This window comes from Rhinolophus hipposideros (assembly GCF_964194185.1).
Source record: "Rhinolophus hipposideros genome assembly, chromosome: 5".
Lineage (NCBI taxonomy): Eukaryota > Metazoa > Chordata > Mammalia > Chiroptera > Rhinolophidae > Rhinolophus > Rhinolophus hipposideros.
The window spans coordinates 98,692,234-98,710,596 of NC_138051.1; the positions used below are offsets into that span (position 1 = coordinate 98,692,234).

The 18,363-nt window shown below is 59.6% G+C and overlaps 1 protein-coding gene across 14 annotated transcripts in view; it reads right to left on the reverse strand.

The window, feature by feature from the left end:
* BEGAIN (brain enriched guanylate kinase associated) overlaps positions 1-18,363 on the reverse strand; it is a 45,531-nt gene that overhangs the window by 2,950 nt on the left and 24,218 nt on the right. For 4 of the 14 annotated variants that reach the window (XM_081048667.1, XM_081048668.1, XM_081048665.1 and 1 more), the window contains 5 exons: positions 9,631-9,720; positions 4,996-5,157; positions 3,577-3,643; positions 2,713-2,820; positions 277-360 (listed from right to left, as the gene is read on the reverse strand). In XM_081048667.1, coding sequence (XP_080904793.1) covers positions 277-360; positions 2,713-2,820; positions 3,577-3,643; positions 4,996-5,157; positions 9,631-9,720 — 511 coding nt within the window. Of the gene's footprint in view, positions 1-276; positions 361-2,712; positions 2,821-3,576; positions 3,713-4,995; positions 5,194-9,630; positions 9,721-18,363 lie in introns of those variants that run through there. The other 10 variants (XM_081048660.1, XM_081048666.1, XM_081048664.1 and 7 more) reach the window with 5 other exon arrangements.

Consider the following 18,363-nt stretch of genomic DNA (forward strand, 5'->3'; position numbering starts at 1 on the left):
GATGGGGGGCTTGGGACAGCAACAAGCAGCAGTCCCCAGAGGATACTGAGGGGGATGGGTAGACTGTGCAGGCTGAATGAGGACGGGTGCATGGGGGGCAGCCCTGCCTCCATATCTCAGAAAGGCCAGGACACTGCAGGAGTGGGAGGGGCAGGGGCTCAGACTTGCCCAGCATCTGTCCCTCAAGGGTAGGGAGTGGCCGTGGGATGGGACCTGTATGAAAGGAGCCCCGAGTGGTCCTGGGGGCGAGCCTGGCTGGGGCAGGGCTCACGTTACCTCGGACACCTTATGGACCCTGCCGTAGGTCTGGCTGCTCTGCAGCAGCTGGGCCGCCAGATTGCAGTCCTTCCTATAGAGCTCCTAAAAGACAAGAGAAGGCGTTTGGCGCAGGTCGCCCCTCGCCAAGATCCTTGACGCCCTGACTGGTGCCTGGTAGCCAACACCGAAACCGGTGGGCAGAGCCCTCTATGCAGTTGACAAGACAAGCCTCACACTCTCGCCTGCAGAATGGGAGCCTTGGCTCTGGTCTGGCGCTGCTGGTGCATGGACGGGGCCCTGCCAGGCAATCCTCCTGCTTCCCCAGATCCAACCTCCCACCAGGTGGGGGCAGTGGCAGAAGGGCCCCCAGTGGCACCTGAACTCCGGGAGGTCCCAGGAGTGGAGACCCAAGTCCCTGCAAAGAGAACTCAGTGGAGAGTGCTGGGACAGGAATGAGCCTGCCACCCCACATCTCAGACTCGCTGCCCACACCCCCATTCTTAGAGTGTGGTCTGGCAGTGGGGGTGGCTGCAGGACTGGCCAGGGTCAGAGCAAGTGGGGGCAGAGGGCCTGTGTGACCTCAGGTCCAGGGTGGGACCAGCTCAGCCTTCTGAGCTGAAAACAGATGCAAACAGTAGGAATCAGGGGGTTTGGTTTCGTCTTTGGAAAATCTCTGTTGCATGTGCCTGTGGCTGGGCCTTTCATCCCTGCCCCCACCTAGGGCCCCTCCACAGTGAGGGCTCTGCTCTGACAGCGAGGAGTCTAGAGTCCACTGACGGGGCCCTGCTCCACCAGGACCAGTGTCCTGCAGCTCGGGCAAGCTGTGGAAGCCATGGGCACCCCTGCGGTCCCCCCACCCTGGTCCCAGAGGCTCCCTCACCTCCACTTTCTTTGCTGAGGTTGGTACCCCAACTTGGCCTGCACAGTGGAGGGAACCCGGGTCCCTAGACCCCTCAACACCTCCTTGGCCTCCTGGGAAGGGCGCAGTTGGCTGAGAGCTGAGAAATGTCCCCCTCCCCCATGAGGTCCCTGACAGGTTGCCCCTGACGTTAGAGGGCTGTGGTCACTGCCTGGCCAGCCCGAGTCTGCCACTGAGTTGTTAACAGACTTCTGAGAGCCACCCTGTCCTGGAGCCGGACTTCTTCTCACCTGCATGCCTGCCATGAGGATGCTCATCTCTGCCCTAAATGCCAGGCCCTCACGTCCACGGCCGTCACATCATATCCACTAGGATGTCAGTGCAACTGCTGACCCCAGCTCCTGCCATCCCCACTCCTGCTCCTCCTTGGCCCAGGAAATGGCACGACCCATTGCTTTCTCTCATATCCCACATCAAAATCTGCATCAATCCTGTTGCTTCCATCTTCAAAACAGAACCAGAAGCTGGGTCCTCCTGCTCACCCCCGCGGCTGCCATCCCGCTGTGCCTCCATCGACTTTTGCCCAGGGTTGTTGCCATCGCCTCCTTCTTGACCTTCGCACTCCCGCCCACATCCCTACTGTGTGTCTGCAGGGCAATCATGAGAGCCCAGGAAAAGTGGGAGTCCAGTCGGGTTACCCCTCTGTCCAGGAAGCTTCAATGGCTCCCTATTTCACTCAGAATCAAACCCAGATTCCTACAGGAGCCTATACGGTGAGTCCTCCCATTATCTTTCTGACCTCAGACCCTGGCCCCACCTCCCCCAAGAGCCCACTCAGGTGTCTTCACTGTTCTTCCAATCATCCAGGCCCACCTTTGCCACTATGGGTCTCTGTGCCTGGAAGGAACACTCGTCCCCTCACCTCCATCAGGTCTCGGCTCCAGCAGCCTCTTCCAGAAACTCCCTTTTGAAAGTTGCCTACCTTGCAACTGCCAAATCCCTGGCGCCACTGCCTGCTCGATTGTTCTCTGCAGCGTTTAGCACTTCTAACACACCACAGAGGGTACGTATTTCTCTTGTTTACTGTCTGTCTTCCCTACTCAGATGTAAACTCCACGTGGGCAGAGACATTTTTGCCTGTGTTGTTCACACTATATTCTCAGAGCCCAGTGGGGTCCAGCAAGGAACAGACACTAATTAGTGAATGTGTGGTCAGCTGTCCATGGTCAGGGGTCCATGGCGGGCACCTGGGCCCATCTCTCACGGGGCCCTTGAAATCAAGCCCCAGGGGTGGCCATGTGGCTCTGATGCCCACTGGGCCTGGCGAAGCCAGGAGTCCCGAGTGGCCACACCCCAGCCGTGGGGTCAGGAAGCCCTGCCTTGAATGAGATAATATGGCCGTGTTCCCGACCTCGAGTCCTGCTTCCTCCCAGCAGAGGGTCTTCCAGGATGCCCCCAGCAGAGTGCCTCTGGTGAGGCATCCCTGGCGTTCCCCGACCACTCGGCCCATCCACCTGCACCCATGTAGCCCCTTGAGCCGGGGGCCGCAGCACCTGGGCCCAGGTCCCTTAGGGCCAGAATAGCCCAACACTCACGTTGTCTTCCGACAGCTTGTCGATGGTCACCTTCGCCTCCAGCAGGTGGCTGTTGAGGGCGACGATCTCATGGCTCAGTGCCCGCTTTTCTTCCTCATAGTGCTGGCCCTGGGGCAGGGAGGGGCAGTGGAAGGAGGCAGTCAGCGGTCAGCCAAGGCCTGGGCCTCCCCTGTCCCCTCTTGCAGCAGATCATGATGAGGTACTTGGAGGGCCATGGGACGCAGGGGTAAGAGCACAGACAGACCCAGGTTCAAATCCCACTCCACCACTGACAAGCCAGACAGCCTGGGGCAAGCCACTGCCGCCCGGAGCCTCAGTTTCTCACCTGCACCGCGCCAGGGTAACGACGTGCCTCCCAGGAGTTTGGGGTGAGGACTGAGCGCGGATGGCTAACACTCAGCATGAGGTCTGGCCCATCTCACTGGACATACTGGGAAACTGAGGCTCAGAAAGTAAAGGACCTAATCCAAGGTCCCAAGCAGAGCCATGAGAGGCACAGCTGGGCTTGAACCCGGTTCTGGATTACTGAGCGAGGACCTGAACTCAGGCCTCTGTCCTCCCAGGCCTGCGTCTCTAGACTGACACTGAGCTGTCCCCAGCATGTGTCCTCTCTCCCACAGCTCTTCTTACACAGCTCAGGCGCTCAGGGCTCCCCGGGTCTGAACTCTACACCTCACTCATCCTGGGAGGACCCTCCCATTCAGTACAGAAAGGGTGGGACTGGCCCAGTCCCGGGGGGTCAGGACTGAACAGGAGTAAGGGGATAACAGCTAGGCCGACGGCTCCCCATCACGATTTCAGAGCTGGGGGCCTCGGAGTGTGGGTGCTGGGTGGGGCCACGGGGCATCGGGTGGTGGCCCTCACCATGCGGTACAGCTTGTCCTCCAGCTCCTGGTTGATCCTCTGCAGTGCCATGTAGTTGCTCTGAATCCTGGAACAGGAGGCAGTGGGGCCACTGCTATGCCGGGCCTGGCCCTCCCATGACCCTCAGCCACACAGCCTGCCAAGCAGGGGGCGCTGAATGAAAGCCCCCAAGCCTGGCCATCAGCCCCACCCTGGTCCTACTGCTCCACTGCACACAGCAGAAAACACCTGATGAAAGCTAACTTGTTTGAGGCCTTTCCTGGGCCAGGGTCGAGGACCCCAGGAGACGAGAAAGGAAGGCCTATTAGTCACAGGTGAGTGACAGGGTCTCACTCAGAGCCAGTTTACTCACATTTTACACACAGTTCTTACGAGCCTGGCAAAGGCGTTTATGTTCAATAGCAGATTAGCAGGCAAGAGACGTAAGACTGTGTGACGGGCCCCGGATGGGTGCTGGCGACACGGTGAATAAGATAGGGTCCCCTGGAGGAAGGGTGACAGTGGAGGCGAGTGCTGGGTGGGAATCAGGGGCTCTGTGCTTCCACGGCTGCCATGGAGTGAGAGGGACAGTGCAAGAGCTTGGACAGTGATGATCCAATTGACAACCTATGTCTAATGTTTCTGCCTCCCCCCCCATAGGGACACTGAAGCTAGAGGTGCTTAAAGCAGTATGTGGCAGAGCCAGGGCCTTAACCAAGGTCCGACTGCACTGCCCAAGCTTGGTTCCCGGGGATTCGATGGTGACATTCAGAAAGCCCAGCAGGACAGGGCTGTTCATGGAGGGACAAACAGCCCCACTGGCAAATCCTGTCTTGGGGCAGCACCAGCCACGATACTCTGTAAATATTTAAAACAAACCGAGCCAACAGCAAAGTTTGTATTCTTCCTAAAGGAAAGCTGGAAAGTGTAATATGTTTTAGGAAAATATCCATCTTAAATATGCAGAAGAACAATGTTTTTAGAAGTTTTGTTTTTAAGGGAGAAATTACTCAGGGACCCCACACCTCACCAGGCACTTCACATACGGCCCTGCTGCTCATGGAAACTGTCCTTAAACTCGGGTTCATCTCCAGGGCTAGATATCCCTTTTCCCATGAGGGACCCAAGGGACAGTGGCTGGGGCCTTGGTGCAGCAGTCAGGGTCTGGAGATGGCTGCTTCTATGTCATGCTGCTACCCCACCAAATCAGTATGAAAGAAGGAATGAGCAGGGAATGGGGAGGTGGCCGGAAGGAGCCTGTCCCTAGCAGTGGACAGACCCGGGTTCAGATCATGGTTCAGTTGTTCTTGGCACAACTTGAACTTGACCTCACTGAGCCCTGTACTCTGCTTCTGCGAAAGGATTCAGCAGCTCTGGTGGGAGGTCGATCTCTGAGCCCCGCCCACTCGGGCCCCGCCCACCAGGGCCCCGCCCCCTGACCTGCGCAGCTTCTCCGTGACCTTTTCGAGCTCCTCCTGCGCGCGTCGCAGCTCGATCTCCAGGTAGTGGCGCGTGGAATCAAACTCGGTTTCGAGCTTCTCGAGCTTGTGCGTGGTGTAGGACAGCCGCTTGCGCAGCTCGCCCTTCTGTTCCTGCAGCGCGCTGCAACGACACGCGGCGGCGGGCCGGGCCGCGGCGCTGAGCGCGGGGGAAACTGAGGCCCGTGCGGGCCAGCCGGGCTCGCCGTGGGTGCGCACCGTGTGCGCCCACCGTGTGCGCCCGGCCGCACTAACACGCACCACGCGCGCAAACACATACACTCTCCCCCTCCCTCCCTCCTTCCTGCCCTGGTGCGAGGGTGGGGGCGGCACTTGAGGCATATGGCCCCAGGGACCCTGACACTGAGCCAGTGTGGCCCAGGCGCCCGGTCAGAAGTAAATCCCTGCGGGAGGGAGGGTGTTGATCCCAGAACGTGGCGAGGGTTTGGGGAGGCTTAAGGACTCCAGTTTAAAGGGTGCCCATCTGCACCCAGGCTCTGGAGGTCACAGAGCCGACCTCCAGATGGCACAGCTTACAAGGGCCCCCACGTTTGTTCTTCCACAATGTTGCGTGGGGACGCTGAGGCCCAGTGGTGGCAGTGCCATGTCCTAGATCAGGCCTCCCTTCCCCAAATTGGCTGTGTGGGCCCGGCAGGCTGTGTGACCTCTAGGCCAGGGAGAGGATGGGTCGTGATGCCCTATACCCAGGCAGCGTACACCAACGTCCAGCTAGCTCTCCACACAGCATGGAACACTCAGCAAAATCCAGGCCAGCTCACATGCCCCTTCCACCAGGAAGGCTTCCAGGGTCCACAGCCTGGTTCTTGAGGCTTTATTTTCCCCACAGACTGGGTTCTTCTAGGACCCTAGGACACTGAGTCCTATGCTCAGGAAACAGAGACACTGGATAACCTGCTCTCTGACCCTCATGCCATCAATTTATTTGAGCTGTAGTTGAGCACAAGGCAGGAGGGGCAGGAGTGGCCACGACCAATCCCCTGGGCCACACCCTCCCATAGGCAGCCAGCCAGCACCCAGAGTGGAGCTGCAGGTCCTTCTAAGCAGGCACTGATCTGATGTGCCCTCCCTTTACTGACACACAGAGGGGCAGCGGGCTGCCTTTCACAGTGGGGCCAGGAGGGGGATTTCTGGAGGGAGGGGCTGCCGTGCTGTGGGTGACGGGCCCCAGGGGCATTCTGCTGGACCTTAGATACGCGTGGAGCTAAGGTTCAAGCTGCGTGGAGCTAAGGTTCAAGCTGCTGTTCAATGCTCCGGGCGGGCACTTTCCCCCGTCACCCCCTGCACTGCAGTGGCAAACCCAACCTGGTGCAAGTGAATTCCAGCCTGGCACCTCTGGGTGGGCAGAGAGGCTGCTGTCACACAGACCTGGCTGCTGGTCCCACCACGCGCCCCCAGGCTGACCACTGTCCACCTGAGCCTCAGCTGCCCCCCTGGGAAGTGGAAATAGCCCCACCTTGCCCTGTGGACACAAAGCCTTGGCTCCAAGAAAACTCCCACACACAGAAGTGCCCAGGTCAGAGGCGTCCCAAACTGGAAGGAGCACATCCCCAGGGGACCATCCAGTGCCAACACCCATTTGGATGCTTAATTCTGGAGAGTTCGCTGTGAGATCAGGACAAACAGGATGAACAGTGCCTGCTCCAGACCATGGGGTAGGGGCAGGGGGGAAGTCCCCGGGAATCACACTGGAATCCTGGGGGTGGGGCAGGGCCTGGGAGTCCCGCCTCTACCAGATATGTTGTGGGACCGTGGGCAAGACCCCGTGTTCTCAGGAACCCCCAGCCCCAAACCTGAGGGAGGGGTACAGAGTCAGGAGGGGCTTCCTCCAGCATCTGGGGCAGAGCTGTCTGCAGTCTTGGGCCCTGTGTGTAAAGCACTTGAGTTGCCACGGGCACGCACTCAGCGAACCGCCATTAAGCATTCTTGGATTCCTGCCTAGGTCTATATTTTTTTTAAATAAATAAAGAGTTGCTTACATTTTGAGAACCTCAGAGATGGGCAGGGCAGGTCCTCCCAAGAGTCAGTCCCCAAGGAGGATGCAGAGTGACAAGCAAGGAGGAAGCCCAGAGGCAGAGCACTGTCAGCTGCCCGCATAGGTCTGCCCACCTCCTCCAGGCAGCATGCCTGACTGCCCCACTCGGAGCACCCTGAAACTATGGATCCCAGATTGCCCTGGGCCAGACCTTTCTCCCCACCAATAGAGTGCTGAGCTTCCTAGGGGCTCTCCCATGTCATCCAGATTCCCCTAAAGGCATAGAGATGGGGGTGGGGTAGCAGCCCCTGAAGTCTGTCATTCCTCCCGGAGCTGCAGGTCTATGGCAGCCCTCGGTCACATGCACAGGTGGGGTCTGTGCTCTTGGGAAGTGGTGAGGGTATTGTCTATCCACCCATATGGCCACTTAAGCCCTGAGTCCTCCCCCGTCCTCTAGCCACACTCCCGGGCCATCACCGACCAGCCTCTGGACACTGGCTCTTCTGAGGCCTGCACTCCCAGCTCACTGTGACCCCCTCACACCAGCCCGGCCCCATCCTGGGGGCCCAGTATCCATGGGGTGCCCCACAGCACCCCCACCCCGCCTCTCAGAGTCAGCCACCTTTCCTTCCCAACCTTGGCCACCCACCCGCAGCTACAGCTCAGACACTGCCGTCACACACACTGCCTACTCCTAAGGTGACCCAGCCATATCACCCTACAATGCACCCACTGTCACCCTCTTTCCCTTGCCTCCCGCTGGCCCCACCCTGTTCCCAGCACCTCACAGCAGTTCCCTGCCCGCCCCACAGAGCCTACAGTCTCAGGAGAGACAGACGATGAAAAGGGAACATGTTCATCAACAAGGTAAGTGTGGGAGGAAAGTACGAGAGGGCTGTGAGGTGGCCTCCGGGCAGAGGTGGGACCACCCGAGGGCACTGGGGCCAAGACTTCCACTCCAGAGGCAACCAGCTTCATGGAGCTCGCCTGCCTGAGCCTCAGTTTACCCTTGGCCTATGGATGGCTTTCAGACATACTAGGCGACTCTGTCCCACCAACCATCAAATGCTAGTCCCACCCTCCCTGAACCCTCACACCTACCCATCCCAAACTGCACCCTGGCCAGTCCTGGGCTGGCAGCACCCCAGCCCCTGACTCTGCCCTCTCCCAAGCCTCTGCCTGCTTGCTGCAGGTGCTTGGACCAGGGCCATGGACATGCCCTTCAAGACCCTCAGTCACAGCGAGCACCCAGGCTGGCTTGCCCCAGTGCACCCCAGGTGTCCCCCATCTATGCCACACTGGCTCTGTGTCATCTGTAGACCCATTGACCGGGCCCAGGCTGGTCCCCAGAGCCTGGTTTGCACCCCCACCCCTCCTTGTACACCCCACATGGACCCTCCCAGGCCTCCACCTCCAGCCCGGGCCCATCTCTCGGCTCCACGCCCCCAGCTCCTGCTGCCCACCAGCCTCTTCGCCTGACGGCCCACAAGCACCTCACACTCAGGGTGTCCAATACTGACTGCTCTATTCTCTGCACTCCCTGTCCCTGGGCAGTGCACAGCTTCCCTCAGTCCCCAGTCAGACCACGAAAAGTTCTTGGTGACCCCTCCTTGCCCCTCGCCCCTCACCAAGTCCTGGGTTCAACTTCTCAGAAGCTTTGGACATGTCCCATCTTTGGCCTGCTCCAGGGAGGGTCCCGCTGGACTCAGTCTGTGGTGACCTAGGTGGTGCCATCCTCCCAGGGCACTCACCTGAGCCCTGCCTAGCCTCAGCCTGTCTTCCATCTGTAAAACAGGGACGTGTGCCCTCGCAGCTGGGGGTACCCACACTCAGGGAGCAGGGCTGTCACTATGGTCCCTGTACCACACTGGGCCAAGAGAACCACCGGGAGATGAGGCCGGAGGCAGGTACTGTGCAGAAGTGGGGCCTTCCAGGCCTCTGAGAAACTGGGGCATCGCACAGCCTGGGGCTCAGCGGCTCTGACCCCCTCTGCGGCCCTGGCATCTGGAGACAGACCCTTCGATGCACAGGGAGAGTGTGGCGGTCCTTCAGATCAGACTGGCCAGTGCTATGCCCCCCAGATCAGGGCCACCCTTCCAGGTGGGGGCTTGGAAAGCCCTGCTCAGGTTGCAGATTGGTGAGGTCACCTCGCTTCACCTGAGTCCTGGTGAATTAAAGCAGAATCTGAACTGAACCTGACATGGTGTGTGTGGTGGGTAGACGGGTGCCCTCGGTTCCCTCCGTGCCCACGGGAAGCGGGAAGCCTGGACGCGCTTTCCTGCCTTACAGGGGACAGTGATGAGCTCACTTGGCCCAGAGTGGGGCCTTCAGGAATCCCCTCCTGGCCACTCAGGGGAGGCCTGAGCCCCAGGACAGAGCCCTCAGCGGGGACCTTGGTGGGGGACCCGGGCTTTGGGGGCACAAGGGCCTCGCCTCTGAGAAAGGACGGCACTGAAAGCAGTAGTGAGGATGTGAGCCCCTGGTGCTGACCCCTTCCCTCTCGGGGCCCCCCATCTGTCTGGGGGACTTGACGCAGACAGTGGAGGGAAGTCTGGGGACAGATGCAGAGACACCAAGGAGCCGGGGAGACAACAGGTATGTTACCTGTCCCAGAGCGAGGGCGAGGACCTGGCCAGTCGGCCCTGGAGGACGCGGGGCTGCCCGAGGCACGAGGGCACCCAGGGGCTGCGCAGCCTGTGGGCGAAGAGGACAGAGCTGCTCAGAACTGGGGCGGGGGCCGCGCTGGGCCCCCCATGGGCACACATCACAGAGATGGGGAGTCCCCCCCCAGCAGGAAAACACCTGTGCACGGTGGCTGGGCGAGGGTGTGGGGACAGGTGGGGGAGCTCGCAGCCTGTGCACCTGCAGCCCTGGCTGGTCAATCCCCAGAATGTGAGCTCATCCATGGCACTGAGCCCCACCAGTGGCAGCGGTACTGCCTGCTGTCTGTTCCCCTGTAGGCCTGTATCCACCACTGCAGCCAAGGAGGACAGGCGCGGGGGGCAGGCTCCCCCAGCTCTCGGTGCCTGTTTGGCTATTGCTCCTTATGTGTAGGACCTACTGGTCAGAGACCCCAAGAGGCAAGGAGAAGGAGGGACAGTGTGACCCCAGTACCCCACCTCTGCTGGGAGGCTGTGATGGGCTGATGTATGGATAGTTAGAATGGGGGTTCCTGGAGGTTGTGGGGCCTGGAGGATGTTAGGGGTCCAGAGCAGGACCTACTTCACCCTCCCTAGGACCCCTTCTCACCCCACCTTGCCTGTGGCCTGTCGGGGCTGGGCAGTGGGTGGACAGAGGGGGTTGGAAGCAGGGGAGACAGATATGGAAAGGGACGCAGGCCTGTTTGGCAGAGCGTGGCACCACCCTGCTGGGCAACAGGATGTACATGAGAGCTTCAGCAGTCCCCTGGTAAACCCCTCCCTGCCAGCCCTCCAGGGACGCTCCACAGCGTCACTGGCCCCAGGGAAATGTGACTAGAGGAGAGGCTTCCAAAGAACGTTAGAGACACGGGCACACGTGTGTTAGGAGAAAGAGTAGTACAATCCGCTTAAAAAATAACTGCATACAGACAGCACAGAAAACAATGGAAGGACAGAAATGTTATTACGCCCAGGGGGTGGGATTCTGGGTAATCTAAAATTTTTCTTTTATGTTTCTGGTTTTGTGGTAATTGCTACAGTGAAGATGAAAAATCAGAAAAAAATGTTTACTAAGGATCAAATTTTGGTCCAAAAAAGAGAAAGATCTTAAGTGTTGATTTGACAGGCTGAGGGGACAGCAGGGAAGGTCTCGGGCTGGACTGCAAGCTGTGCCATCACGGCTTCCGTGAGCCCCACTTTCCTCATCTGTAAAATGGGCCGCCCTGCCCACAGGGCACCAGTGTGTTTTGAGAGCAGAGTAGAGGGGCTTAGGGGCTGCTTCCCACCCGGTTTCCCCGGCCTCAGGCTATCAGCAGGGCCCGTGACTGCCCTTGGGGGAGCCGGCATGACAGAGCCTTGGGCCTGGGGATGACCAGAATTGGTGTCACCCCTAGCTGGGCACACGAAGTCACATTCCCACTCTTGCTGGTGAAAGGGCCTGCTGACCACTGGGCAGACGATGGACACAAGGTTGGCCTGGGTCTTTGGGGTGGACACTCAGTTAGTGCCAGGTGTGTCTCCATCCTCATCTCGGCCTGGGAGGTAGGCCACCATCACCCCCATTGTACAGATGGCCGTGGCCGCCTGTGGCTGCCCTCTGACCTAGTCCACTCATGCTGGGCCACAACCCCACCACCACACACCTGTCTGAAGGCAGAATGACAGGAGGTTTTGCTCTCAAGTCAGCCAGGCCCCCTTCCTCCTTCCTCTACTGTAAAGGACAACTGCCCTCTTCATTCCTGTCTGGGTCCCCCCCAAATGTGGCCACACTCACATCCATCCTGCAAGCCATTATCCACGCTCTTCCCTACACCCGGATGCCCTCGCCTTCCTTCTCTGAGTCCCCAGATTCCCTCCTGGCTTGTGAGGATCAGCTCAAATGCTTCCTCTTCCAGGAAGTCTTTCTTGGTTCCTCCTTGCCGCAGGTCCCTCTCTTTCCTCATCTTTCCTCATCAGCCCCAGTCTACCTCCGGCTGCCTCTCTATCACTGTGTCCACCTGGGGTCCTGGCCGGGGCTGTCTGCCCTCCCCATCCCCCTCGATGCACATGGCATCATGCTGGGCATGGAGAGGAAGGGCACTTGAGCTCAGGGGCCCTGGGGTGCAGGAGGAAATCCTTCTCTGCTCCTCGGTGTCGCCAAGGTGACTGGTTGCCGTTGTGCAGCCTGGCAGGTCAGCAGCTCCCATCACTAGTGGGCGATGGTGATGGGCGGGGGGCTGGGTGGGAACTCTCAGAGGGGCTAAAGGAGTCCCTGAGCCGCCTCCCAGATCCAAGAGCAGCGCCACAGTCCGGCAGGGCCTGCGTCCCTGTGGCACAGCCCCCGGCACGGCCTGCCATCGCCTCGGCTCCCAGGGCTGTCTCCAGCCCCAGTCATGCTCCAGCAATGCCAAATTGCTTCTCATTCTCCACATGCGGCACGCAGCTTCTCATCTTGGTGACTTTGTCCCCATGTCCCCTCTGCCAGCATCGCACTCGCTCCCTCCTGCTCCAAGTTAACTCCTCCCCACCGAGTGCACGACGGGGGGACCTTGATACCCCAACCTCCCAGGGGATCAATTACTGTTCCCTCATCAGTGAGCATTACAGGGGCTGAGTCACTGTCCTGTTTATGGCTGAGTGACCCTTGTCCCTGCACTCCAATGTCCCCCTCGCAGCCAGATGGCATGGTACTAAGCCCAGTCAGACCTGCCCACCTCTGGTCAAAATTCCCCATGACTCCTCATCACCAGCCCCTGTACCCCGACACCCCCTACTGCCTCAGCTCACTCTGTGCTGACATCCCTCACTCGCACGGGCCGTCAGGCTGCTCAGTCACCCAAAGCCCCTCCCTTCGCACCTCAAGACCCTGTCCTTGCTGCTCTCAGCAGTGACAGTCCTCCCCTCCAGGCTCTCATAGGCCTGCTCCAGGTCTTCCCTCAGGCCCCGCCTCCTGATCCTCCCTCAGGCCCCGCCTCCTGATCCTCCCTCAGGCCCCGCCTCGTGGTCCTCCCTCAGGCCCCGCCTCCTGGTCCTCCCTCAGGTCCCACCTCCAGGGCAGCCTGTTCTCATTCCCCAGGGGGCAACGCGGGGTGGTTACCTGCCTTCCCTTACCTGGGGACTGACCTTCCTCTGGACACCTTATGTGGGTCCAGGGCTGGGTCCCTGAAGAACCATCTCTGTCCCCTGCCCCACTTGGAGACCATTCCTGAGTCTCCCTGCAGATGGCTACAGCAGGAAGATAATCCCTGTAGGAACTCAGTGCCCCTCCCCACCAAGACCCTCACATGCCCCACCTGTGCCACCACTTTCCTGTGTGTCCCAGGAGAGTCTTTCTCTACTCCCCTTGACCTTGATCATCGCCTTGCTGATTGTATCATTCATGGCCCATCAGGAGCCCACTCTGGACCTTTCCCAAGGGGCAGGAGGATGTGGCCAACTCACACCCCCAGTGCCTTCCCAGGGCCCACCTTGCCCCAGGAACATGCCCAAACCTGCTCATCTAGTCTCAAACCACCCTGTAAGGGAGGTGTGCACCACCTCATTTTACAGATGAGGAAACTGAGGTACATGGAGATCAAGGAATGGAACCCCTATGACGGCACACAGCTCAGTTGGGGTTCAACGCCGGGTCAACTGTTCTTCTGCACATTGAAATGACAGCTCTTAGTGCAAACCGCAGCGCTTTAGACTTTTCACTGAACCGTCTCCCACACAGTGTGGTCAGACGAGGCGCAGCCCTCGTCTCCCTGTGAGGCCAACCACAGCCAGCTTGATAGAGGCAGAGGCTGGCGTCTAAGAGGTGAAGTGACCTGTGTAGAGTCAAGGGCACTGGGGCTTGTGATCCCACAGGACAGCCCATTCTACTCGTTGGGCCCTTGAGCTTCTCCTTGGAGAAAACCAGTGCTGGGCACCCGGCTGGCATGGCTCTGTGACCCAGACGTACCCCACACGCCCCGGACAACCCATCAGCTGACCTGTACAGCCGTGCCAGCAGCCAACACCATATACAAGGAGATGGGGATGCTGGATGTGCCGCCACGCGGCCGGGCTGGTGTGCCACGCTCTGGGGAAGACTGCGTGGGTGCATGCATGTGTGTGCATGTGTACCGGCATAGGGACTGTCCCAGTGCTGGCGTGGCGGTCCTCAGCCAGGAGGGTCACCCACTCAAGCTTGGACAACCCAACAGGGATGAAGGGAGTCCTCGAACTCGACATCTGCCCAGGTCCTACTCTCCTCTGGCCTATCGACCAAGGTCATCCAATGGAGCCAACCCCTCCCCTCCCTGTGGCCCTGGGTGACATGACTGCTTTACTCTCCTTTCTGCTCAGAGACACGCGACTAGAGATGCTGCAGGAAATGCTTCATCTTGCCTCATCTTATCAGGAGGCTGCAGCCCTGCTCCCAGGGCCTCCTCTCTCTGCCAAGGCAGAACCACGTGCTGGGAGATGGTGGCACTGTGGCCTGGCGAGCCCTCAGCGGGTAAGCAGACCCAGGCTTTTTTTTGCCCGGGGCTGGGGCAAAGCAGGGCAACCTGGAAAGGTGGACAGAGCAGCTGCAGTTACTCCTGGGCCTTTGCATACACTGCCTCTCTTGCTTAGCAGATGTCCTTCCCTGCTCTTTCGTTCATCTCTTCCAGGAAGCCGTCCGTGACCTTCCACTGGGTCAGTGCCCTTTTCTCTATCCGCATCCCAGCCTCACAATGCAGGGGTGCTCTTTGGGAACAGGCGCTGTGTCTGCTCCTCCTCATGGTCCCAGCACCTGACCCAGGGCCGAGCACATGACAGGTCCTGATGGTCATATGCTGAAGGTGTCCAAGGCCTCTGGGCAGGCTTTGTCAGGAAAGGCCCATTGGGAGGAGGACTAGGGACTCTGGCCCCCCGAGAGGAACAGAGAGAAACATCAGAGCTCCGGGGGTCTGCGGACGGTAGGTGGGGCCGAGGCACCTGGGACAGGGGGCCACAGACCCTGTGCATTTCTCACTGCCTACGCTCAGCAGGTCATGGCCCGCCGCCATCCACACTTGTCTTCCTCAGACCTGACTGCAGACAAAGAACCTGGGCCCTGAGTAGCCGTGTGACTTCAAGTGTCACATGTGAGTCAGGGCATGCCAAACCCAGGGCTCCAGACCTCCCAGCTTGGGGCTCTGTCGACACCTTCCAGCCACAAGGGCTTGTGGAGGTGGATAGACGACGCGTGGGCCTCCAGAGCCCTGGCTGAGAGAGGGGATGTCGGGGCAGGGAGCCCGGCATGCAGAAACGCACAACCAGTGACTTCGGGGGGTGACAGAGGAGGACCTGCAGTGCCTGGCGATGGGAGAGGGAGTCCGGCCCCAGTACAGCCCAGACCCCTGGGCTGCCCCTGTGTCTCCATCAATGCCAGACCCCTTCAATCATCGCACTTCTGACACCCCATTCTCTTTCCAGCTCCTTCTCTCGGATGCCCCCTCACTCCTCAACGCTAGGAGCTTCTCAAAGTCCCTAGCCTCCTTCTTCATAGGCAGTCACTCCCTCAAATACACCCCGATCTCTGTCTTCACTGTACTAACACTGGGGCCAAACCCCCTGTGGTTAGGGCCACATGTCCGTGAACTCACAGAGACAGCGCAACGCCACATGGCTGAGCCGACAGGCCTCGTTTCTGCTCATCCGACAGAGGGGCCTGGGAGTTTCACTGCGCTCCTGGTCTCTTCCCTCCCTCCCCAGACTTTATGCAGTCTTTTCTCTGCTCATCTTCCCAACACCTCCTCCCTCATCCCCTCTCACAGCTGACGGCCTCACTTCCTTTTCTGCTGAGGCCACCCAAAGGGGACTTCCACAGATGCCTCTACCAGGCCTACCCACCTGCCAGCCTCTGCCCAACACCTGGTGCCACCCGCCTGTCACTACAGACAAGCCACCAGGCAGAGCCGAGGCGTGGTTTCCCTTCCCCAGGTTCTCCCTCTCTTCCAGATCATTCTCTCTGCATATGATCAGGCGGTTAGTGCTCCCATATTGACAAAAACGCTCCCTTGACGCTCCAGGTACCGCCCTGGTCTCTGCTCCGTGGAAATGTCTGTCTTCACTCCCGTCCTGCCGTGACCGATGCCCACCTGTCTCTCGTCGCCCCCATGTCACTAAACCTGCTTTGGCTGGGCCCTTCTCAGCTCTCACGCAACCTTAGCCTTCAGCAGCCAGTGACGCAGCCGACCCCTCCGTCCTCCCGCAAACACCTCCTCCCCCGGCTGCCCTTCTCAGCCTCCTCGGTGGATGCCCCCCGTCTCCCCACCTCCTACCACCACTGGGTCCTGGGATCAGGCCTCCAGCCTCTTCCCTTCCCCGGGTACACTCACCCCATGGCAACCCCAGCCACAGATGCCATTGCTCTGCGGACGACCCCCAATTCATGTCATGCCTACCGCTGCTGCCTCTATGTCCCTGTGGTGCCTGCAGGCAGCTCAGATCTGCAGGACCCACGTGAATGGGGCTCACCCTCCCCAAATCCACAGCCTTCCCTCTGCACCCCTGCCCCAGCACATCCCCGACACCTTCCTCCCTCTCCCATTCTTCCAGGCTGGCAGCAAATCCCCCGGCTCAGCCTCCGTTTCTTCCAGGGCCTCCTGGGCCTGGCTGCCCTCAGGGGACTGCTGCCCCACCTCCTAACTGGCTGGAGCCTGTCGTCCCCCAGAGGGGACCTGTTGAAAGCCAAAGCAGATCTATTCCCCCTCCACTGCCCCTGTCCCCTGCCTCACTGGGTCAGTCCTAACACGTTCACACCTGAGGAGCAGGGGCCTCCCGTCGCTTCCCAACCACACCTCCACCTGCCCTGCCTCCAGCCACACTGAACATGCTCTTGCCTTCGCACCTGCGGTGCCTGCTGCCTGGGTCCCTGCCCCGGGCATCCCGACGGCTGCTCCTCTGCTCCCTCATTCAACGTTCAAGTGCAGTTCTTTTGGTGAGACCTTCCCTGAGCCTGGCACACATTTACAGCCTGGCCCAGTAAACATTTTTGAATGACTGCACAAGTGAGTGCATTTTACAGATGGGCAAATGGAGGCTCGGAGGGGAAAGTGCCCACCCCTGCTCCACAGGCTGCAGGCCTGCTGAGGACCCACCCCAAACTCCCCTTTGCAGTGTTTGGTACTTTGGGCTTTTTCTGCCTCTGAGTTCTCGAGTTTTACAGTTTGGTTTTGTTTGTCTGGGCAGACCCAAAGAAGTTGCTTCTTCCTGTTTTTTATTAAGACTGAACTTCCTGAAATGATCACAAGAGGGTGGAACTTGAATTTCAGATCAACAACCAGTAAGTGTTTAGTGTATGTCCCAAACATTGCATGGGATATACATTAAACCAGGACCCAGCTGTTTATCTGAAATTTAAATGTCACCGGTGTCTTGTACTTCATCTGGCAGCCTGAGCAGGGAGGCAGAGGGGACCCCGTGGAGCAGGTGTCCAGCACCTGCAGGAGGGGTCACTGTGCCGGTCTTGCGGGGCAGCACTGTGACTGGTGATCGGTACAGGGGACGCAGCCTGGGAAGAGGCCTGGGGGGGAAAACAGCCTGGTTGAGGCCAGGGTGTATCCTGCAGATGACTGGCCAGAGCCCAGGCGGGGGGCTGGGGGCAGCAGGAGGCCCAGGGTCTGGTCTTCCCTCTCGGACACCCCAGTGTCACTCCACAGCAGGAGGACTGGCAGCAGGCTGGGCTTGGGGCTGTTCCTCTGGTGGGTGAGCCAGGACGGGAGCCCTAAGGAGGCTGCCTCAGGAAGGGCGAGGTGAGCCACACAGTGGGCCCCACCCTGGAAGCCCTCTCAACCCTGGCCGCTGTGGGGCTTCTTGGGCACCTCAGCCCAGACCCCTTTTCCCTAGCCCCAGACAGCCACTGCTGGTTGTCACTCTCTTGTCTGTCTCCCCCTCTGGACTGGGGGGCCTGGAGGGCGGGACTATGCACAGGTGTCCTGGACCCCACCCTTGCCCCAAGGTCATACCTGCCCTCCAGCTGCAGTGTGCAGGGATGTCCGAGGAGAGGACTTATGGTCCACCCAACAGCGGATAAGGAGCTGCCTGCAAGGCTCCCAAATTACCCTCCCAGCACCTGCCATCCCTGCCCTGGGGCCCAGGTGAGAAGGGGCAGCTATTCAACACTTTGATGATCAGGTTCATTACTGCCCACAAAGGAACCCACGCTGGCTTCACTAATTTGAGCACCCCACCAGCTGGCTCACCACCGCAAACAGACATGGGCACATGGTAATTGGATCGGCAGGAGGGCCTGTTTTTCTGGAATTCTGGGGATCATAAAGGTAATCAGGACTGCGGGAGGCTCATTGGTGACCCTGGACTGTGGGGCGTGGGGTGGCCAGCCCCAACCCTGTGCTTTCTCCATCCCTCATGCCCTCGGTGGCTGGCTGGTCCCACCCCACCCTCAGCCACCAACCTACCCCGAACCTCCCACACCCATGGAAGATAGTCCCGAGGTGAAACCGAGTCTGGGAGGAAAGGCCTGGAGCCATGACTGGATTTCAGCATCAGCCAGTGGGCCGGAAGGAGGCACTGGGGCAAGGAGGGAGGCTGCCTGTCTGGGCCTCAGTTTCCCCATCTGTAATTAAAGCCCAGAGGAGCATTTGTGAGCATCATGACCTCTTCTGGATGCTTTCCCTGACATCACCCCCATTCAATCACCCAGCGATGCCTACTGTGTACCATCGGCGTTTTCTTCATTGCACCCTCACCCAAGGCCTGACCCGGG